The sequence below is a fragment of the Dasypus novemcinctus genome, chromosome 13, assembly GCF_030445035.2.
Source record: "Dasypus novemcinctus isolate mDasNov1 chromosome 13, mDasNov1.1.hap2, whole genome shotgun sequence".
In the NCBI taxonomy this organism is placed as follows: domain Eukaryota; kingdom Metazoa; phylum Chordata; class Mammalia; order Cingulata; family Dasypodidae; genus Dasypus; species Dasypus novemcinctus.
Window position 1 is genome coordinate 31,227,424 of NC_080685.1, and position 24,204 is coordinate 31,251,627.

Sequence of the window (24,204 nt, forward strand, 5' to 3'; positions counted from 1 at the left end):
TTGTTTAGATATCTGTTGTTATTAATAGACATAATTATTTGCAAATCACTTTTATAGATAACAGAACTTCCAAAAAATTTCCATGAAAGTGTTCCGAGTCACAAAAGGGGAATGAACACATAAACTGATGTCAGTATACTGATGATGTAAGGTGTATCTTCAGTTGTGGGTCAGCTGACCACACCAGCTCCTAAGCTGCCCTATATATAGTTGTAGAGAAAAGCCTAGATGGTTAGAATAAGAATTAATTAAAATTAAATTTAAAAGAATTAACATTTTTTTTACTGCTTACCATGTGCCAGATACTTTGCTAAGTGCTTTACATGCTTTAAATATTTACGTTGACCCTAAATGTAGCATACATAGTTGTGTTATAATATGTCTGGGTTATTTATAGATTCCAATAAACTGGTATAATATCTGTGCTTCATTCACAGGAATAATCAAAAGCTGACTATTATGTTTCTTGGTATAGTATAATTTGCTCATACTTCAGCTAAATTACATGGGGTAGATTTTCACATTAAATAACAACCCAACCTCGCCAACTGACTAAATCAAAGACATGCAGTTTGTTGCCCTTGGTAGCTTTATTAGGCTCAGTGTATACCGCACCCCACCCTCTCCCTTTCCTTCCTCTTCCTCCTCTTTATTAGGTGAAGACATTCAATGAAGCTTGCCTAATGGTAAGGAAACCAGCCCTCGAGCTTCTGCATTACCTGAAAAACACCAATTTTGCTCATCCAGCTGTACGATATGTTCTCTGTATCCTTTCTTGCTAGCCTGGGCCCTCTGAGCCCATGCTCTCCTCTATCAAATGGGGGTGGGGGTATACAGGAGTGCTGTTGGCAGTAGAAGTGTCCCTTCTGGTGATGTTTTCTTTAACAGCAACTGTTTTAGACGGAGAGAAGGGAACAGGAAAAACGCTCAGTCTTTGCCATGCTATTCATTTCTGTGCAAAACAGAACTGGTTGATACTGCATATTCCAGATGGTAAGAACATCTTATCTTCACTGTGTCAGGTTTAAATATCCTGTTACTATGGTAGCTCTGTGGCTTTAATTTTCTGACAGTGCTCTGAGGGCTTAAAGGAAAAGCCTTTGCTCCAGATGTGGAGCAGCCTAAGCTAGTTCTTCATGATTTTTTCATCTTAGTGCCAAGCAGGTTACAAGGTAAAAATACATGTGACCAGAGGAAAGCTCCCGGGAGTCTTGATACTAAAAGTGAAGTGTTTTGGCCTAGCAGTCTTCACTTTGATTTAATGCCTGAGAACATGAACGTGGGCTTTAGATTTAATATCATTGATTAACAATTTTGAGTACTTTTAGAGTCTTTGTTGTTTCTTAGCATTCCAGGGTTATCAGTATGGATCTTAAAAACTCCCTCCACAGTTTGTGCATATCCTTTGTGCAGTGTTGTATGCATCCACATTTCCTTGCATAGCTTTAAAAACTGTGAGGAAGCATAGGTATCTTTTAATCTACTTAGTATGCCTTTTGTATTGATTATAATGGCATTTGGTCTAAGGTGGATGGCACAAACCCCTGAAGTAAGAAGGCTTTACAAAATATTTATGGGAAACTAAAATCATTTCCCATGACTTAGAGACTAGAGTATTTAAGAGTTGATTGGCCCGGTGGTTAGGGCGTCCGTCTACCACATGGGAGGTCCGGGGTTCAAACCCCGGGTCTCCTTGACCCATGTGGAGCTGGCCTATGCACAGTGCTGATGCAGCAAGGAGAGCCGTGCCACGCTGGGGTGTCCCCTGCCTAGAGAAGCCCCACGCGCAAGGAGTACGCCCCGTAAGGAGAGCCACCCAGTACAAAAAAAGTGCAGCCTGCCCAAGAACGGTGCCACACACACACAGAACTGACGCAGCAAGGTGACGCAACAAAAAGAGACACAGATTCCCGTGCCGCTGACAACAACAGAAGTGGACAAAGAACATGCAGCAAAATGGACACAGAGAAAAGACAACTGGGGGGAGGGGAAATAAATAAAATAAATAAATAAAAATCTTTAAAAAAAACAAGTTGAATACAGTAAGTTTGAGTTGAATACAGTAAGTTCCTGCCTAATTTGTTTTCTTGTATCTTTTTGTTAGCTCATCGTTGGGTGAAAAATTGTAAGGATCTTCTGCAGTCCACCTACAACAATCAGCGCTTTGATCAACCTTTAGAGGCTTCAGCCTGGCTAAAGAATTTCAAAACTACAAACGAACATTTCCTGAGCCAGGTGACTAGATTCCCAGGAGTTTGGTGTTTGAGTCTTCATACAGGTTCTATCTCATTTGTGCTCTGAATAATACCTGGTAGACATGGGGATCTGATATTGCAGTTGAAAGAAATATACCATTCTATATTTTTTTCACACATTTTGCTCAAAGTAGGTTCACAACTTGAAACTCATTTATCTATGTGTAATAAAGAAGCAGTAGAAAGCTCTTCCAATTTTGTGGGTTGCAAAGTGAAATCCAGATTGATCAATTTCCCAAGGTCACAGCCTCAAAACTTCTTCAAGCACGTTTTCAGTACCATAATTCTGTTCAGATTTTTTGGAAACCAGAAATGTATTGGTCAGAATGTTCTTTACTCCAGTGATTCTTGGATATGATCTCTAGGCCAGGGTTTTCAATTCTGGATGTAAATGAGAATCACATCAGATTAGATTAGGAGCTTATTAAAAGTGCATATGCGAAGGCCTCATCCTGGATCTTTTAAATAAGAATCTCTTAAGCATTTTTTTTAAAGATCCAGGCAGAATGGGCTAATAAAGTTTTACTTCCACTCTCCTACAGAGGCCTCTTACAGGCTCTGAAAAATAGATTAAAATGCTTCCTATTAACCTTAGCTTCCAACCTTCTCAACTAGAGATGCGTTCACCCTTAGGCTAAGTAGCCATTTGTTTGTTTGTCTATTTGTTTTTTAGATAAAAGTTCAAGAGAAGTATATCTGGAATAAGCGAGAAAGCACAGAGAAAGGCAGCCCTCTGGGAGATGTGATTGAACAGGTATAGGAAAAGATACTGCATGTGTATCATGACTTAACCAGAGAAGGTCTATTGCAGGAATGTACGCTGCTGTCTCTTTCCCTACAGGGCATAGCACGGGTAAGAAATGCCACAGATGCCGTTGGGATTGTGCTGAAAGAGCTAAAGAGGCAAAGCTCTTTAGGTATTTTTCATCTCCTGGTGGCAGTGGATGGAACCAATGCTCTCTGGGGGAGGACCACACTGAAAAGAGAAGATAAAAGCCTGGTAGGAAAACTGGGTGTCTCTCTTTTGGTTTCTCAGGTTGCTAGTACCATCAGGTGCAGAGGCTGAGATACAGACTTCAAGAATATGCAGTTTATTTTCTTGCCCTAGGAGTATGTAAATTAAAATGTACAGTGGAAATAGTGTCAGGAGAAGAAGGTGATGTCAAGATTTCCACTATCAGTGGAAAACTAAAAATGTTTTGAAAAGAGCATGACAACAGAAACTATATTTTCTTTTAATTTCTATTGACTTTCTCTTAAAGCAGAGATCAGAAGCATCAAGGAGAAGGGGATGGTTTGGGGCATTGGGTATTTTCTCTGTAGTGACTGGGTTTGTTTTGTTTTAGATATATAACCATTTCAGAAAGCCTCTTTTTTTTTATTTTGTTTTGCTTTTATAAATTTTATTCTGGTAAAATATATTTTAAAATTTATTATTTTAGCCATTTTTAAGTGTATAATTCAGTGGCATTAATTATATTAACAGTGTTGTGCAGCCATCACCATTGTCTTTTCCAGAAACTTTTCATAACCCCAAACAGAAACTCTGTGCTCATTTTAGGCAATAACTCCCATTTCCCGCTCCTCACAGAGCCTGGTCTCTAATCTACTTTCTGTCTCTTATAAATTTGCTATTCTAGATATTTCATATAAGGGGAATCTTATTTGTCTCTTTATGTCTGGCTTATTTCACTTAGCATGATGTCTCCATTGTTCATCTATGTTATAGCATGCATCAGAACTTCATTCTTTTTAATTGCTGAATAATATTCCATTGTATTTATAGGTCACATTTTGTTTATCCATTCATCCATTGATGGCACTTAGGTTTTTTAAGATTTATTTTTTATTTATTTCTCTCCCCTTCCCCCCCAATTGTCTGCTCTTTATGTTCATTCTCTGTGTGTTCTTCTGTGACTGCTTCTATCCTTATCAGTGGCACCGAGAATCTGTGTTTCTTTTTGTTGGGTCATCTTGTTGTGTCAGCTCTCCGTGTGTGCAGCGCCATTCTTGGGCAGGCTGCACTTTCTTTCGCACTGGGCAGCTCTCCTTACGGGGTGCACTCCTTGCACATGGGGCTCCCCTATGCGGGAGACACCCCTGCACAGCAGGGCACTCCTAGCGCGCATCAGTGCTGCGCATGGGCCAGCTCCACACGGGTCAAGGAGGCCCAGGGTTTGAACCGCAGACCTCCCATGTGGTAGGAAAATGCCCTATCCATTGGGCCAAGTCTGCTTCCCCGTTCTATGATTAACTTTCTGAGGAACCACCAAACTTTTGAACAGTGGCTGCACCATTTTACATCCCCACAAGCAATGCACAGGGGTTCTAGTTTCTCCACATCCTCACCAACAATTGTTATTTTGTTTTCAATTATAGCCGTCCTAGGGAGGGTATAGAAGCATCTCACTGTGGTTTTGATTTGCATTTCCCTAGTGACTAATGATGTTGAGCATTTTTCCATGTGCTTATTGGTCATTTATATATCCTCAGGAGAAATATCTAGTCAAGTCCTTTACCCATTTTCTAAATTAGATTTCATTTTTTCCTACTGAGTTTTAAGAGTTCTTTATATATTATAGATGATAAACCTCTAGCAGATAGATTTTCTCCTGCTCTGTAGGTTGTCTTCACTTTTTTTAATTGTCCTTTAATAACAAAAATTTTTATTTTGATAAAGTCTGATTCCTGTGGTTTTTCTTTTGGTGCTCATACTTTGTTTAATGTCCTATCAGTGTCCTATCTAAAAATCTATTACCAATTCCAAGGTCATGAAGATCCTTAGTATCTGGTTTTTTTTCCCTTCCTTCCCCCTCCCCCCACCTGATGTTTTTGCTGTCTGTGTCCATTCACTGTGTGATCTTCTATATCTTATTTCACTTTTTGTCTTCTCTTCTCCTCTTTCTCCTCTAGGGTTCACTGGGATTCGATCCTGGGGACCTCTGATGTGGAGAGAAGTTCCCTGTCAATTGCACACCTCATTTCCTGGTCTCTGCTGTGCTTCACCTAGACTCTCCCCTTCATCTCTCTTTTGTTGTGTCACCATCTTGCTGCGTGACTCACTTGTGTGGGCACTGGCACAGGCACTCGGCTTGCCACGTGGGTACTCAGCTCGCCATGTGGTCATTCCCGCAGGTGCTTGGCTCACCACGCAGACACTATCTCACCGCGCAGGCATGCTTTCTCTTTTTCTTTTTTACCAGGAGACCCCAGGGATTGAACCCAGGTCCTGCTATGTGACAGGCAGAAGCCCTATCATTTGAGCCACATCCACTTCCCAGTATCTGTTCTTAATTTCCACCATGTCAGTTCTAGGGCCAGCAGCTGTGTACAAAGAAAAGACTGTTGCATCTCTGGCTCTTTGCCTCTGTAATTATACCCTCTCTCATCTCTCTTGGATTCTTTCCACTCCAGAAGTGAAAAGAAGCTTATTCCAGAGGGTTTACTTCTAGGTACTTTGGTTACAAAGGAGTTGAGGGTTTAATGTTGTCAATTCAGTTCTCTCAGGGGAGCAAGTCATGATCTCCTCTCAATGTCTCTCTGTCCTTCTCTCTCATTGACCAATATGCAGGTTGCCCCAGAGGAACTAGCACTTATTTACAACCTGAGAAAAATGGTGACAAATGATTGGGTGAGTACATATGATGGCCAACACATTTCAGAAAGAAATGTATTTTCATTTTAAAGACATTCTGCTTCTTCATTGCTAATTCTCTTTAATTTTATGGATGTAAAGTTCTTATATCATATCTTACTCAGTTCCTATAAGTATACAAAATTAGGAGTAAGATCTGAACCAAAATCTATGTGTTTTATTCCTAGTATTTTTGTTTGACTTAAGCTTATTCAAAGCCATTTTACTTAAAGATTTTTTACTTTGTTTGCCATTGTTCAAAGTGGTTATCTTCTACCATCTTTGAGACTCAAAAATATGCCTTGATAAATATAAGATCTTGCAACAATTTATTGTCAAATCTAGAAGTAATAACTAATTTAGTTGTCGTTTAACTGTGCTTGGCTGTATTGCCATATCATTCAATATATGCCAGAAAATAAAAATAAAAGATGGTTAGTTTTGTTTTGTTTTTTGGTGATTTTAGTTCAGCCTTTTCTCTTTTCTTTCAGCATGGAGGTGCCATTGTATTGACTTTGAGCCAGACTGGTTCCCTCTTTAAGCCCCGGAATGCTTATCTGCCCCAGGAGTTGCTGGGAAAGGTCAAAGCATTGGAAAATTTGGTTTCTTTTAGAGAGTTATCCTGTCTAAAGAGATAGCTGTTGTTGTTTTTTTTAATCTATTTATTTGGATACAATTTTAAACTTAGAGAAAAATTATATCCATTTAATTTACAGGGAAGTTACAGGGACTTGTCTGTTTCTTTCTAATACAATTTATTTTATTTTTTATTTTTACTTTTTCAAGATTTATTTAATTATTTCTCCCCCCTCCCTCCATTGTCAGCTCTCTGTGTCCATTTGCTGTGTGTTCCTCTGTGTCTGCTTCTAGTCTCATTAGGCGGCTCCAGAAACTGATTCTGGGACCTCCCAGAGTGGGAAAGAGGTGATCATTCTCTTGCGCCACCTCAGCTCCCTGACCTGCTCCATCTCTTATTATCATCTCTCCTCTGTGTCTCTTTCTGTTGCGCCATCTTGCTGCATCAGCTCTCCGCGTGGGCCAGCACTCCTGCACAGGGCAGCACTCCACATGGGCCAGCTCACCACATGGACTAGCTTACCTTCACCAGGAGGCCCTGGGTATCAAACCCTGGACCTCCTATATGGTTGTTGGGAGCCCAGTTGTTTGAGCCACATCTATTTCCCTCTAATTAGATTTAGATTAATCACTTCTTCCAGGAACATCACAGAAGTGATGTCTTCTCAATCCATCATATCAGGAAAAACATCAACTCTATTTCTCCCATTACCGGTGCTACTAATTTTGTTGTGTTTTTGTTTTTGTTTAAGATTTATTTCTTATTTTTATTCCCTCCCCCCCTTGCTGCCTATGCTCATTGTCTGCTCTCTGTGTCCATTTGCTGTGCATTCCTTTGTGTCTGCTTGTCTTTTCTCATCTTCTCTTCAGGAGGCACCAGGAACTGATTCCTGGGACCTCCAACATGGGAGAGAGGCATTTAATTGCTTAAGCCACCTCAGCTCCCTGGTCTGCTGCATCTCTCACTGTCTCTCCTCTATGTCTCCCTTTGTTGCTTCATCTTGCTGCACCAGCTCTCCATGGTGCAGGCCATCAGGTATTCATGGCATGGGCCAATTTACCTTCACCAGGAGGCCCCAGGGATTGAACCTGCAGCCTCCAAAATTGTAGATAGGAGCCCAATTGCTTGAGCCACATCTCCTTCCCTAAATTTGAACATTTACTTAAATAGTGTCTACCTGGTTTTCCCTCAATAAAGTTACTATTTTTCCTTCATATCTTTTGAAGATACACTTTGATTCAAGGTAAATCTCCTGTTAATCCTCAAGCTTTCCGTACTAGTTTTAGCATTGGCCCTAAATCCATTATTATTGTGATTTTTCCAGCTCCATTGTTTCTTCTAAATGTATCATTTGGCTTTGTATTGTAAGTAGGAACTTTCCCTTCTATATACTTAAGTATGCATGTATACATGCCAGTGTAGACTTGTGAATCCTTAGCTAAAGGATTCTAAATCATTATTTGGATGCTCAAATTATCCCAGATTTGGCCAGTAGGGGCCCTTTCATGTTTGTCCCCCTCATTCCTTGAGCACTTATAACTTTCTGCCTCAAGAATATGCTCCATTCATCTTATAGTTGCCATGCCCCAACCCTTAAATCAGCTATTTCTCTTAGGAGCCTTAGTTTGTTTAAAGGAGAATGGTATTTAGAAACCAAGACCTGAGTGCTAGGTATATTCATTGCTAATGGGGTGTCATTGTTTCTAGGTCTTCCTAGTGCTATTAAATGTGTATATATATGCATATAATGTATGTGTACGTGTCTGTACTATATATATATATATTTACATATATATGTAATGTTTATATATACATATTCACACATCTATATCTCTATCTAATTATATTAAAAACCCACGAGGGGAAGCATCTGTGGCTCAATCAGTTGGGCTTCCATCTACCGTATGGGAGGCCCTGAATTTGCGTTCCAGGGCCTCCTTGTGAAGGCAGGCTTGCCTTCACGCTACAGAGAGCCACCCAGCCTGCAGGCGCCACAGAGCGCCACCCTGCCCACAGGTTCCATGCAGAGCTGGCTCAGCAAGGTGACACAACAGAAAAAAAAGGAAGACAAGCAAAAACACAGAGGAGCACACAGCGAATGGACACAGAACAGACAACAAGCAAGCTGCAAGGGAGATGGGGAAATAAAAATAAATAAATTCAGAAACAGAAGAACGCACAGCGAATGGACACAGAGAGCAGACAGCATGCAAAAAGCCACAAAGGGGAGGGGATAAAAAAGTTTAAAAACCCGTGAGTTCATACTGATACTTCCAGCTCTGGTCTAGCACCACAGCATTCATATCGTTCCCCGTTTCCATATTTGTAACCACCATCTCCCAACAGTAAGAAATCTGTTCAAACCTAGAATACACTAAAAGTAGTTTCAGAAATGCTAACCCTTGACTCTGAAAATTAAATATTCTCTTCAGAAGTTACTTGGGTTATTCTTCCTCCATTGTTATGCTTGAAATTTGAAATATGATTCATTTGTTTTCAGTTTCTGTTACAAGTAGGATCTTTTTTACCCATCCTTGTTGATTTTATTTATTTTCTGTTTCTGAGTATATGAAACATTGTTTTGAAAAGTTATAGGGGGAAAGCAGATTTGGCTCAACTGATAAAGCATCTGCCTACCATATGGAGGGTCCAGGGTTGGATACCCAGTGCCTCCTGACCCGTGTGGTGAGCTGGCCTATGCACAGTGCTGCTGCGTGCAAAGAGTACCATGCCGTGCACAAGTGTCCCCCACGTAGGGGTGCCCCTCACTCAAGGAGTATGCCCCACAAGAAGAGCCACCCCGTGCAAAGAAAGCACAGCCCACCCAGCGGTGGTGCTGCACACACACAGAACTGGTGCAGCAAGATGATGCAACAAAAAACAACAGTTTCCCGGTGCCACAAGACAAGAATGCAGGTGAACACAGAAGAACACACAGCAAATGGACACAGAAAGCAGACAACAGGGGGGAAGGGGAGAGAAATAAATAAAAAATAAATCTTTGGGAAGCGGTTGTGGCTCAACTGATAGAACATCTGCCTACCATATAGAGGGTCCAGGGTTCAATACCCAGGACCTCCTGACCTGTGTGGTGAGCTGGCCCATGCACAGTGCTGCCCCATTCAAGGAGTGCCCACCACACAAGGGTGTCCCCCCATAGGCATACCCCACATGCAGAGTGTGCCTTGCAAGGAGAGCTGCCCCGCATGGAAAAAAAAAAAGCACAGCCCCACCCAGGAGTGGTGCAGCACCCACGGAGAACTGATGCAACAAGATGACGCAACAAAAAAAGTGACAGTTTCCCAGTGTCACATGACAAAAATGCAAGCGGACACAACACACAGCAAATGGACACAGAAAGCAGACAATGGGGGTGGGGGGAGAAATAAAATCTTTTAAAAAATAAAAAATAAAATCTTAAAAGTTATAGCTATCACCAAAAAAAAAAAGTATATAGCAAGTAAAGAAAAGATGAGAAAAACAAAGAACTTGCCCTCAAAGTACTTAAATATAATTTGCCTCTCTGCTGATTTGTCACTTAACTAAGGCTGTATTTTTATCTTTTTCCCTCTCCAGGAAGGATTTGATGTTCTGGATCCCTTTATTCCCATCTTGGTTCCCAACTACAACCCAAGGGAATTTGAAAGTTGTATTCAGTATTATTTGGAGAACAATTGGCTTCAACATGAGAAATGTCAGTTATTTTGTTTTTGTTTTTTTCTGTTAGGGCTTTGTGCTCACAGTAGTGTCCCATTGAATCAGAGCCTTGAGCTCTTATTTCTTCCTGCAGCAGCAGCCTGTAATTTGTATTTCCTCTTTTTCCTTTATCCTGTCTCTTTTTCTCTGATTATGTAAGACAGAAAGGCAGTTTGGGGGTAGGGAGTTAATTTTATTTTTCAAAAGAGATTGTATCTCTCCCTAAATTCTCATCTTGGTCTAGAATAAAATACTTATCCTAAATGAGGAGGCCAGGTTATGTCCAGCCACTTAGGCAGAGTTTCTAGAGGTGAGGGTTGCTTCCATTCTCTCATTGTTCATTCACCGTTCAACACACTCTGAGTGACTGCTGTGTCCTGGCAACCATAGAATAATAATTGATTCTATGTGAGAGGCTACCCCAACACCAAAGCAAATCCTTGCCATAGCTGTCCTAGTATATGTACTTATTGGGAGATAGGTAAAGCACAGATTTAAAACTACAAAACAACAAAAATTGTTAACTTTAACACCATATTTGATCCACTTTGAAAGCATTCCATCTGTTCATTTTACATTTGCCCGTAACTCTGGACATGAGAGGGATGTAGAAGAAAAGTAAAGGCTGTTATCTCCTTAGATAATTATTAGAGTTAACAATAATTGGAATATTAAAGGAGTAAAGGGGAGAGTATAAAAGAGCTGTGTGTTTGGAGACACAATGGAGAGATTTGTAAAAAGGTTGGGAGCTTTGAAAAATTCCTGAAATCCAGAAGATACTCTTGGGAAAGGGGGAGGGATCCTTAGATTGGAGGAGTATGCCCAGAAAGGGAAATTACTCATAAAAAAAAAAGTTTTTTAGATCTCTTGGTAGATACTGATTATATAGAATATGATCTGCATAATATAGCTTTTGGCTACAGAATTTTCTGAGAAACACAAATGCAGCAGGAGGAAACTGACACTTACCTGTATTTGACTCCATTTTAGCTCAAACAGAAGAAGGGAAAAAGGAGCTGCTGTTCCTAAGTAATGCAAATCCTGGGCAGCTGGAGCGGCTCTGTTCCTACCTCTAAGCCAGGGTTCACAACATCCTTTGAAGACAATGGACGTTTCCTTTACGCTGGACCTAATCAGATGGGGAAATCCCACCGTACACAGGAAGAGCAGCCAAGGCCTGCACTCGTGGGATTGGACAGGACTGCATTTACCTCCACCGTTCACTGAAATGGATTCCTTCTGAAATGAGTATAATAGCAATAAGAGTACCCTTCTTCCTGAAACTAATGCCAGGTTATTGGATGTGGCTTTCAGATAAGAGGATCATGGATCTTTTCCTTAAAAAAGAAAATTAAAGGTCTTTCTTAAAGTGTCGTGTTAGATTTATAATATGGAAAGAGCCTTCAGATTGACCAAATTGATTTTCTCTGGCATTCTGCTTTTTGGGGCTCTGAGGAGATTCGGTTCTATAGAAATTTCTAGTAGTTCTATTTTCTAATCCTTACTCAATTCAGGAGATTGAGAGGCACAAATTAACTTGTCCCTCCAGGCACTTACTCTTTCACTTCCTATCTACACTTTTATCCATTGATCATCCCGAAAAGCCTTACTGGAACTCCAACTGTGTTCCTGTCAGCTTTGTAGGATACAGCGCTTTTGAACTAGTTCCCAAAAGAATTAAGCACTAAAGCCCAACAGCATACATTAAATGTAGTTAATTATCTTTACATACAGAGTGCATATAGCTATGTAGCATTCTTGGAAGAACTGAGAAAATGGTGATTCAAATAATTTTCAGTAGAGTTTAATTCTCTTACCATACCCAAGTTGATAGAGATGAATGTCAGAAATTTGGCTGAAATGTCTGACATTTATTAGTCTTTATGTTTTACTGTTATCTCTTGAATATTTCAGGGGGTAGGGGCTGTTTCCTTCTCTATATAATGATGATGATAATGCCAAACTTGCAGGGGTTTTGTGAGAATTAAGTTATATAAAGTTTACAAAAAGAATGCAAAAGCCAGCAGATGACACACAAAGGTTATAGAAATTAGATATATTTAAAAATTTAGTAATTCATAAATGCGTAAAATGTATTAAATACTACTGTTAACATATAATATTAGCTATACAGTATATATTTTACTTTTTAACATAAATGAACAGCTACACGATATTTTTTTCTTAAATTTTTAGTAAAAGAACCAAAAAAAAATCTGTGTACAGGTTTTGGATTGCCAAGCATGGTTATGGCAGTCTCTCAGGGGACAACTCACAATGATCTCACAGTGATCTTTGCATCAAGTTTCTTATATCTTGTGTCATTTAAACACCATAAACTCTATTATAATCATGGGTCCCAAGCATACTGTTACTAGTGATTTGGACAGTGCTCCCAACAAATGGAGGAAAGTGATGAACTTGAAGGGAAAAGTAGAATTTATTAGATATGCTTCCTTCAGGCAAAACAGCTGCTAGTGTTAATGCCTCAACTTCTGACTGGAAGGCATATCAAGAAAAAAAGAGGAGGAGGTCAGGCAGCTACACCAACAACTGCAAAGCATTTGCATATACCACAAGATTTGCATCTCTTGCTCAGAGAAAGTGCAACAATCTTTTGGGTGCAGGACTGTTATTTTTATTTATTTTTTATTTTTTAAATTTTGTCCTTTTTTGTTTATTTTTTTAAAGATTTATTTATTTCTCTCCCCTTCTCCCCCACCCCGATTGTCTGTTATCTCTGTCTATTTGCTGCGTCTTCTTTGTCCACTTCTGTTATTGTCAGCGGCATGGGAATCTGTCTCTTCTAGTTGCGCCATCTTGTTGTGTCAGTTCTCCGTGTGGGCGGCGCCATTCCTGGGCAGGCTGCACTATCTTTCGCGCTGGGCGGCTCTCCTTACAGGGCGCACTCCTTGCGTGTAGGGCTCCCCTACGTGGGGGACACCCCTGCGTGGCAGGGCACTCCTTGTGCGCATCAGCACTGCGCATGGGCCAGCTGCACACGGGTCAAGGAGGCCCGGGGTTTGAACCGCGGACCTCCCATGTGGTAGACAGACACCCTAACCACTGGGCCAAGTCTGCCACCCTTATTTATTTTTTAATATTACATTTTAAAAAAATGGGGTCCCCATATACCTCCCCATCCCCCTCACCCCACTCCACCCATAACAGCAACCTCCTCCAAAATCATGGGACATTCATTGCACTTGATGAATACATCTCTGAGCACTGCTGCACCACATGGTCAATGGTCCACGTTATAGTTTACACTCTCCCCCAGTCCACCCAGTGGGCCATGGGAGAACATACAATGTCCAGTAACTGTCCCTGCAGTACCACCCAGGACAACTCCAAGTCCTGAAAATGCCCTCACATCACATCTCTTGTCCCACTCCCCATACTCAGCAGCTACCATAGCCACTTTCTTCATCTCAATGCTACATTTACTTCCATTACTAATCACAATAGTTCCAGAATAGAATATCAGTAAGTCCACTCTAATCCATACTCTATTCCTCCATTCTCAGGACCCTGGGATAGGGTATCAAGAGGGTGCTTAGATTCTACTTGGATGATGGATACAATTCTCCTGCTTGCAGTTGAAGGCACTCTTGGCTCCCTGGTGTGGTGGTTGACCTTCTTCACCTCCCTGTTAGCTGGCCAGGGTAAGTCCAATAAACCTGAGGGTAGGAGTTGCAAGTCTGTTGAGTCTCAGGGCCTGGCTATCACATGGACAGTACAGAGATTGAGGTCCCCTGGGTATACACTAAACCCCCGCGCCAACCACAGGTCCGGAAAAAGTAACAGGAGAGGCTTGTGAACAAAAATTACACCTGAGTCCAACTCCATCACACTCAGGACCACAAACTCCAAAGTAGGGCCAACTGACATGGCACTGAGGTCCATATGTCATGACCATAGAACCTGTGGGATTCTGTAGCCCTCAGAAGAACCAATACCTGGGATTGTAGGATTGTTATTTTTAAAAAGGTATTCCAGTAGATTCTTGCATCATGTGAGAAAAAGCTAAGTCCTTATATGATTCCCTAAAGGAAAATGAAGGTGAAGGTCTTTTAAAAAAAAAAAAATGTTAGCTTACTATATTAATCAGTCAAATGGGTGCTGATGGTGTGCAAATATCTGAGTCCCTGCTTTCAGTTCTTAGGGGTATATACCTAGAAGTGGGATTGCTAGTTCATATGGTAATTCTATATTTAATTGTCTGAGGAATCAGCAATTGCCTTCCACCAGGGCTGCACCGTTTTACATTCCAAATGCATTAGTCAGCTAAAGCAGTGCTGATGCAAGGTACCAGAAATCTGTTCGCTTTTATAAAGGGTATTTATTTGAGGTAGAAGCTTACAGTTAGCAGGCCATAAAGCATAAGTTAATTCCCTCACCAAATTCTGTTGCCATGTGTTAAAGCAAGATGGCTGCTGACATTCAGCCTTCCTCTTCCTCTTAAGGCTTTGTGGTCTCAGCTTCTTCCAGTATCAGCTGTAGGCTGGGATAAATCTTGTCTCTCTCTCAGGGCTCCTTTCTTTCCAGGCTCAACTGCTCTGTTTTCTCCACAAGGTCAGCTGTAGACTATGCGGCTCTCTATGCTTTGCCTCTCTCCCCAGGGCTCAATTCTCTCCAGGTTCAGCTGCTCTGCTCCCACCACAAGGCCAGCTGTGAACTATCAGGCAAATGGCTCGTCTCTTTTCCAGGGCCTCTGCTGTGTCTAAAGAGCCATCTCTATTCTTCTGTGCTCTTCTCCTGTGTGTTTACTCCCCAGGGTTCCAGCATTCAAAATTCTAACCTCCCTTCTCTGCAGTGGGGTTTCTCTGTGCGTCCCACCCCTCAATGTCCTACTGGCGTGGCCCAATCAAAGCCTCAATCATTATTTAATCAAGTGAAAGTGAAAACTCTGAATCTAATATAAGCTACTATGCCCAGAGGAGCTGATCAGTTTACAAACATAATCCAATATCTATTTTTGGAATTTGTAAATCCAAACTGCTACACTTACCCAATGTAAAAGTGATGGGGGAGGGGAAAGGATGTGGCTCAAGCTGTTGGGCACCTACGTACCACGTGGGAGGTCCCAGGTTCGGTTTCCAGTGCCTCCTAAGCCAAGAGAGCAAGCTGGTGCTACAGGCTGTCCCAGCGAGGTGCAACAAGATGATGCAACTGAGGAAACAATGAGAGACACAACAAGCAGGGAGCAGAAGTGGCTCAAGTGATTGGGTACCTCCCTCCCATATGGAAGGTCCCAGGTTTGGTTCCCTTTGCCCCTTAAAAAGACAAGGAGACACAAACACCACCAGGATGGGGAGGGGGATATGAATAAGTTAATAAGTGATGGGAGAGGCAGCATCTTCCGATCAAAACGCAGCTCAGGAGTTTCCTGAAACCCTGAAGAAACTGATTGAAGAGAACAGCTAAAAACTGGAACAGATTGTCAATGCTGACAAAACTACCCTATACTGGGGGGGGAGGGATGCCTCAGAGGACACACATCAGCCCAGAGAGGTGAGTCCCAGGCTTTAAAGCTGCAAGGTCTAGGTAAACTTCCTCTTGTGTCAATGTCATAGGGTTGACAATAAAGACAGCCCTGATATAAAAAGCTGCAAACCTTTGAGGTCTGAAAGGAAAGGACAAGTACCAACTGCCTATCTTCTGAAAGTTCAGTAAGAAAGCATGGACCACCTAAGGACTTTTCCTTGGCTGATTCCATTCAGTATCTTGTGCTGGAGGTTACAAAATAGCTTATTAGCCACCCACAACCCCATGAATTCCATGCTGAAGGCAAAGTCATCTACATTCCCCTTAATGTAGGTTTTCCAGATTCTGGGGGCACTGTGCCCTAACCCCTGCAGTGTGGAAGGGTTAACTGTATTTGTCTTTGTAACATGGATTTGATGATACTTTTTTGAAGAATTGCTATAAGGGAGAGTCTGTGAATATATAGTCAGCCTTTTTCTCATAAACCACCATCTTAAGGATTTCCCATCAGAAATAGAGGGAGCGAATGTAGCTCAAGTGTTTGAGTGCCTGCTTCCCATTTACAGAGTCCCAGGTTCAATCCCTGATACCTCCCAAAAACAAAACAAATGAAAAAGCCAACTCAGGGAAGCCAGTTAGTGGTTCAGCCCCAGTTAGCACATACAAGGCAGGATCGGGTTCAATCCCTGGCCCTGGTACTGCAAAAAAAAAAAAAAAACCCACCCTTGACCCAATCCCCAGTCACCCACTGAGTAGTGGCTTTGAAATGGTCTTTTTAGCTAAACTGATGTTCTAGTATCAGATCAAAGACAACAGCCTTACAGAGACTGGGAAGGTTGAATCCACATAACAAATCCCTTTTTATATATGTGTATCTCCTACTGGTACTGTTCCTCCTGTTGATACACCTAACAATATGGATCATCACACCTGGATTTATCTTTTTAACATCTCACGGTTCTTCTCTCCATCCTCACTACCACTTAGTTCATACCCTATCACTTTTACAGTAATTTGTTCGTTTGTTTTTCTGCCTCCAGCCACTCTTGCCTCCCTCCAGTCCAGCTCTTAGGGCTGCCACATTGAGCTTTCTCAAGAGTCTATCATGCCATTCCCCTAGGTGATGTCATTCTGTGGCTCTGCCATACCTTTACTTTACTATATAAAATTCAAACCATACAAAAACATGTAATAGGAAATCAGGCTCTTTCCCAATATCCCAAATCTCTTTTCTATAGGCAATCTTTTGCCAGACTCTAGAGATAAAATTCTATGCAAAAAGTATAATTTTACCTTGGTCTTTCCACATATCTTGGAAATTTTATCTGTCAGTATCTTTTTCTAAATTAGGTACCCACTCTAAAAAGAAAAGAAACTGGTGCCTGCCACTTTCAAGATGGCAGAGTGAGATGCTTCAAGGCTCCTCATCATTGTCTCCCCTGCCCCAGAAGCTTTGAACAGTCTGCAAGACCTGGAAGAAACATCTTTCTGAAAGCTCCAGAAAGGACTGCAATAAAAGAGCAAACACTGAATCAAGAAAAAGGTTACGTAAAAATTGTAGGATCTTATAGCACCTGGGCTACCCTTTCCCTTACCGCTCACCAGCTTGGCAAGGAACTGGACATGCTCCCAATCTGAATATCTAATTCCAGTTCTAGAGGGAGCAAAGTAACCCTAGTACACATACTGGAAGCACATATGTCTGGCCCAGTCTCTCTAGTGGTGGCCTATGGGATTCACCTTCCCAGAACTTGCCCATTGTGTAGAAGGCAGCTCACAAAACTCCCTCTCTAGGTTTTATGTATATGGGAAATTCTTAGGGACACACACGCAGAAAGGATCACTGAGGTCCCTACACTTTGGCCTGGAGCTATTCTCATTGTAGGGAAGGAGATTGATTGTCCTAAAAGGACACTTGCACATATCAAATCTGCAAGTACTGGGAAAGGTGTTCCCCACCACCACCATTTTTTTGTTTCTTTGTTAGCTCCTGGCAATTAAGGAAAACTCTGTCATAATTGTAGCTGAATACAGGCTTAAGGAACAGATGCCTCAGAGTCTAGATTGCATTGATAATACATTAAAATATCAAAATGTCCAGGTTTCTAATTGTAGGGACTTGTAATTTTATCTTCTGTTACAGTAGTGGTCCATAAGAAATGTTATATTTATGATAATTTTCATCTACATGGGATATTTATTTGCAGTGATGTCTGAATACTGCAAAGTCAGCACACATAGGAACAGTGGACCTGAACAAGAGCCATGTGGTAGGATCAGGAAATAAAAAAGAATACCAAAAAAAAAAAAGTTCAGGTTTCAATAAAAGGTCACAAAGTATATTTAAAAAAAAACAGGAGGGAAGCAAACTTGGCCCAATGGATAGGGCGTCCGACTACCACATGAGAGGTCCAAGGTTCAAACTCCGGGCCTCCTTGAACCGTGTGGAGCTGGCCCATTCACAGTGCTGATGCGCACAAGGAGTGCCGTGACACACAGGGGTGTCTCCCGTGTAGGGGAGCCCCACGCACAAGGAGTGCACTCCATAAGGAGAGCCACTCAGCGGGAAAGAAAATGCAGCCTGCCCAAGACTGGCGCTGCACACATGGAGAGCTGACGCAACAAAAAGACGCAACAAAAAGAAACACAGATTCCTGGTGCCACTGATAAGGATAGAAGTGGTCACAGAAGAACACACAGCTAATGGACACAGAGAGCAGACAACTGGGGATGGGGGAGAAATAAAAATAAATAAATAAATAGGAAGACCTAATAACCCTTTAAAAAAAAACACAGGAAACAATGTTCAAAGCAAAAGAGAAGATTAAAGAATTAGAAACCATCAGTAAGGAAGATCAGACTTGGGATGTAACCAGTGAAGACTTTTTAAAAATAGGTTCTAAATATGCTCAAAGAGCTAAAGGATGAGAAACAGACTTGGCCCAGTGGTTAGGGCGTCCGTCTACCACATGGGAGATCCACGGTTCAAACCCCAGGCCTCCTTGACCCGTGTGGAGCTGGCCCATGCGCAGTGCTGATGCGCTCAAGGAGTGCCGTGCCACGCAGGGGTGTCTCCCGTGTAGGGGAGCCCCATGCGCAAGGAGTGCACCCGTAAGGAGAGCCGCCCAGTGCGAAAGAAAGTGCAGCCTGCCCAGGAATGGTGCTGCCCACACTTCCCGTGCCGCTGACGACAACAAAGTGGACAAAGAAACAAGATGCAGCAAACAGACACAGAGAACAGACAACTGGGGGCGGGGGGGAGTTAAATAAATAAATAAGAGCTAAAGGAAAATATGGAAAAAAAATTAAAGGAAGTCAGGAAAATAATATATGAACATCCAGAGAATATCAATAGAGAGAAAAAATTATGAAAAGGCACCAAACAGAGGTACAAATTAAAAAGTCATTAAGTGTTCAATAGCAGCCTGGAGCTGGCAGAGGAAGAATCAGTGAATTTGAACATGGACAACTGAGATCATCCAGTCTGAGGAACAGAAAGAAGAATGAAGAAAAGTGAGCAGAGCCTGAGGAACTGTGTGGGACACCATCAAGATTACCAATGTACACATTGTGGGAGCCCCTGAAGGAAAAGAAAGGGATGGAGAGAATTTCAAAGAAATAGAGGCTGAAAACTTTCCAAATTATTCAAAAGACATGAATGTGCATATCCAAGACATTTAACAAACTCCAAACAGGATAAACCCAAATAGAACCACACCTTCACATATACTCAGGCTGTGGAACACCAAAGGTAAAGAGAATTCTGAAAGCTGCAAGAGAGAAGCAACATGTTAGCTACGAGGGACTCTTAGTAAAACTAAGGGCCAATTCTCATTGGACCATGAAGGGATAAAACTAGTGGAATGATGTACTGAAAGCAAAAAATTGCCACCCAAGAATTCTATATCTGGCAAAACTGAAGCAGAAGGAAAGGAGGGGAGGGGAAGTTATAGACTCTCAGTTTGTTTATCTGTGAATATTCTAAATTCACCCTCATTTTTGAAAGACAGTCTTGCCAGATGTAAGATTTTTTCTCTTTCGGTATCTTAAATATATCATACGGCCTTCTTGCCTCCATGGTTTCTGATGAAAAATCAGCAGTTAATCTTATTGGGCATCCCTTATATGTGATGAGTCTCTTTTCTCTTGCTGCTATCAAGATTTATTTTCACTCTCTTTTGTTTTGTTTTTTAAAGATTTATTTTATTTCTTTCTCTCCCCTTCCCCCCTGTTGTCTGCTCTCTGTGTCCATTCACTGTGTGTAATTCTGTGTCTTGCATTCTTGTCATGCAGCACTGAGAAACAGTGTCACTTTTTTTGTTGCGTCATCTTGTTGTGTCAGCTCTCCATTTATGCAGTGCCACTCCTGGGCAGGCTGCTCTTTTTTGCGCGGGGCATCTCTCCTTACAGGGCACACTCCTTGTGTGTGGGGCATTCCTACCCGGGGGACACCCCTGTGTGGCATGGCACTCCTTGCTCATGGCAGCACTGCACATGGGTCAGCTCACCACATGGGTCAGGAGGCCCTGGGTATCTAACTCTGGACCCTCCATATGGTAGGCAGATGCTCTATGAATTGAGCCACAACCACTTCCCCACTCTTTTAAAATTTGTAATTTCTTTCAATCTATTTTTCTATTTTTAAATTTTATAATAAAGGACTTTTAACAGCAAAAAAAAAAAAAACACCATTGTTTATACACTTTGGATAGATCACAGAGTATGTGAATATATCTCGATAAAACTGCTTAAGGAGCAAATAAATAATTGTGCAACAACAGCCAGAAATAGCAACTATGTGCAGAAGGGGAACAAAGATTTTCTCTTTATCTATGGTGTTTGACATTCTGATGAGTGTGGGTCATGGGGTAGGTCTCTTTGGAATTATTCAGATGGGAGTATGTTGTGCTTCTTGGACACAGATATCTATGTCCTTCAATAGGGCCAGTTAATTTTCTCCCATTATTTCCTCAAATATTCCTTCTGCCCCCTTTCCCTTCTCTTCTCCTTCTGACACAGAGGTTTGCACACCTCTTGCTGTCATTTAGTCCACCAAGACCCTGTTCAATTTTTTCCATTCTTTATCTGTTCTTTTATATGTTTGTTTTCAGAGGTCCTGTATTCAAGCTCACTGATCCTATCTTCTGCTTCTTTAAATCTTCTGTTATATGCCTCCAGTGTATTTTTTTTTTCATTCCCGCCCCCTGAGAAGGCTCCCTCATCTGTCTGCACATTGCTCAGCTTCTTTAGGAGGCATCGGGAACCAAACCCAAGACCTACCATGTAGGAGTTGAGTGCCCAACCACTTGAGCCACTTCTGCTCCCTGTTAGCTGCAGCATCTTTTCATTGCAGCGGTTGTATCTGCTGGTTTTGGCATCTGTGGTGTCTGCTGATTGTGGCACCTGCTGGTTGCAGCATCTGCTTGTCTTCTTTAGGAGGCACCAGGAACCAAACCTGGGACCTCACATGTGGGAGGTGAGTACCCCAACCGCTTGTGCCACTTCCGCTTCCTCCTTGTTGTGTCTTCACTGGTTGCAGTGTCTGCTAGTTGCAGCACTTGTTCTTCTTCTTTAGGAGGCATCAGAAATCGAATTCAGAGGTGGTGGACTTGGCCCAGTGGTTAGGGTGGCCGTCTACCACATGGGAAGTCCGAGGTTCAAACCCCAGGCCTCCTTGACCCGTGTGGAGCTGGCCCATGCACAGTGCTGATGCACGCAAGGAGTGCCGTGCCACGCAGGGGTGTCCCCCACGTAGAGGAGCCCCATGCGCAAGGAGTGTGCCCCCTAAGGAGAGCTGCCCAGCACGAAAGAAAGTGCTGCCTGCCCAGGAAGGGTGCCGCAAACATGGAGAACTGACACAACAAGATTATGCAACAAAAAGAAACACAGATGCCTGTGCCACTGACAACAGAAGCAGACAAAGAAGACGCAGCAAATAGACACAGAGAACAGACAACTGGGATGGGGGGAAGGGGAGGGAAATAAATAAAATAAAATTTTTAAAAAGTATATTAAAAAAAAAAAATCGAATTCAGGACTTCCCATGTGGGAGGCAGGCACCCAATTGCTTTTGCCACAACTGCTCCCCTTCCCTCCAGTGTATTTTTTATTTCATTTATTGTGACTTTCATTCCAATTAGATCTGCTATTTTCCTATTTATACCTTCAAATTCTTCTTTGTGCTCATCCAGTGTCTTCTTGATGTCCTTAATCTCCTTATCCATCTTACGGAATTTATTAAGGAGATTTGCTAGAACATCTATGATCAGTTGTCTGAACTCCTTTATGTCATCTGGATGCTTGGTTTTATTCCTATTGACTGGACCATATCTTGCTGTTTCTTGGTATGGATTGTAATTTTTTGTTTATGTCTCAGCATCTGATTTACTCCTTTTCTCCTTAGGGCTTTTTTTTTTAATTGGCTTTGAGCTATAGGCCCTCTTTTGTACTTGGTTCAACTTAATTTGAAATTTTATAGATGCTTGTGTTTAGCCAGTCTGAATTTTTTTCAGCTTTTTCATCTGTTTCTTGCCTTTTATCCCTTGCTGGTTGCAGAACAGGATGCGGTTAGTACTATATGCCATGGAGGCTGATGCTGCCTGCATTGCCCCAGGAACCAATGAAGCGTCTCCCACCTTTCTCCCCTATCAGGGGTTGGAAAGGAGCTGCAGCCGTGTACAGTAATCCAAGCCATGCAATTCAAGACCTTCTGTAATTGCCCAAACTGACTGATGAAGCTCCACGTCCCTTCCTCCACTGCCTGGGGTAGGGATGCAGCTGCGGGTGTGGGCAGCAAACTAAGCTGTGCAAGTTAAAACTGACTAGTTTCCCAGGTAGACTGATGAAGCACTGGCCCCCCTCTTCCCTGTCAGAGGCAGCAATGGAGCCTCCAATGTGCTCAACAATCCAGTCTGTGCAGGCCAGAAGTGACTGCAGTTGCCCAGAGAGGGTAACAGAGCACTGTTCCTCCACATGCTCTGTCAGGGGCAGGGATGGAGCAACAGATGTGTCCAATTACCTAGTTCATGCAGGCAAAAGTGGCTATAGTTGTCCTGATAGGCTCAGGGAGTACTGTCCCTTCTGCCCCATTAGGGGCAGGGATGGATCCCCAGGAGTGCCAAACACTCTACTTTGTGTGGACCAAAAGCACCTGCAGTTGCCTGGAGAGGTTGAGGAAACACCGGACCCTTCCTATCCTACTGGGAGTGAAACATATCCACAGGTTTGCCTTCCAGTCTAGTCCATGCAGGTCTAAAGTACCTGCAGTTGCCCAGAGAGGCTGTGCAGGTCCTCCCACCTTGCTCCCTGCTGGAGATGGGGATGGAGCCTAGGCTAGGGCTGCAATCCAACCTGTGCAGAAAGCCAGTCCCTACCTTCTCTGGGGTTTTCAATCAGCCCTGCTTCCCCTCATGCTGGGGGTCGAATTAAAATGGAGGCTACCAGACGCATTCCAACTTGGACAAGTTCAAACTTTAGCTGTTCTTAGGAATGGAAGTTAATCAGCTGAACTTACTAATCAGTAGCTTAAATTGGTGCCTGGCTGTCTCTTCATCCCCCATTTTTGGGAAATGGGCCTCCAGCCAGGGAACAGCTCCTTAGGCAGCTTGCACTGCCAGCAGGGCACTGGCCTCCATGGGATGGAGTGGTCACTTTCCTCCTTCCATTCTTCCAAGGAAATTGCAGGACACTTCTAGTCTGCTGGGCCCCACAACCAGGTGATTTAGATAGCTCTGGGAGATTCCTAACTGCTCTGTAGAACAAGTGAATTCTTGGAGCACCTTATTCTGCTGCCAACTTGCCTGTTCTCAAGATAAAGGATATTAAGACAGTGGATAAGCATAAAGAAAAATTTGAAAACATGCAATGAAAAGTAACAAAATTTATGAGAATGAAAGGCAAAATAGATTAAAATTCACTAGAGGCATAAAATAGATTTGAAGAGGCAGAAAGAATCAGCAAACTAGACAAGACAACTGAAATCTTACACACAACAGAGAAAATGCATGGAAAAATTGAGCAGAGTCTCAGGGATTTGAGTAATAGCACAAGACACATAAACATACATATCATGGGAGTCCCTGAAGGAAGGGAGAAAGGAAAAGAATTTTCAGGAATTAATGGCTAAAAAATTCCCAACTCTTAATGAAAGACATTAATTTACAAGTCAAAGAAGTGTGACTACTACAAACAGAATACATTCAAGAGACATACTAATCAAAACATCAAATGCCAAAGATAAAGGGAGAATTCTGAAAGGAGCAAGAGAAAAGTATTTGATCAAATACAAGGGCTGCCTGAAGACTAAATGCTGATTTTTCATCAGAAACCATGGAGGCAAGAAGACAGTGGTATGGTGTATTTGTTGGAGATTTGGGCCTGAAGGGTATCGGGAATGAAAGAAAGAGAAAAAGAAGAATGAAAGAAAAAGAAAGAGAGAGCTGGGATCAGGGGGTCTGCAAATAGAGACTCATCAGACAATTTTATTGTTTACAAGGGGCTCTATATATAGTCTATGTGAGAACAAGCAGCAACATGCAGTTAACTATCAGCATTAC

At 42.1% G+C, this 24,204-nt stretch overlaps 1 protein-coding gene across 17 annotated transcripts in view; it reads left to right on the plus strand.

Annotated features, from left to right (window-relative positions):
- The window catches only part of DAP3 (death associated protein 3), a 45,772-nt gene extending 34,241 nt beyond the window's left edge, over positions 1-11,531 (plus strand). For 15 of the 17 annotated variants that reach the window (XM_012521320.4, XM_012521321.4, XM_012521322.4 and 12 more), the window contains 9 exons: positions 657-765; positions 901-993; positions 2,105-2,235; positions 2,929-3,009; positions 3,097-3,255; positions 5,827-5,886; positions 6,381-6,470; positions 10,043-10,160; positions 11,153-11,531. In XM_012521320.4, coding sequence (XP_012376774.1) covers positions 657-765; positions 901-993; positions 2,105-2,235; positions 2,929-3,009; positions 3,097-3,255; positions 5,827-5,886; positions 6,381-6,470; positions 10,043-10,160; positions 11,153-11,238 — 927 coding nt within the window. In that variant the 3' untranslated portion in view covers positions 11,239-11,531. The remainder of the gene's footprint in view (positions 1-656; positions 766-900; positions 994-2,104; positions 2,236-2,928; positions 3,010-3,096; positions 3,256-5,826; positions 5,887-6,380; positions 6,471-10,042; positions 10,161-11,152) is intronic. The other 2 variants (XM_071207474.1, XM_058309842.2) reach the window with 1 other exon arrangement.
- The last annotated feature ends 12,673 nt before the right edge of the window (positions 11,532-24,204 follow it).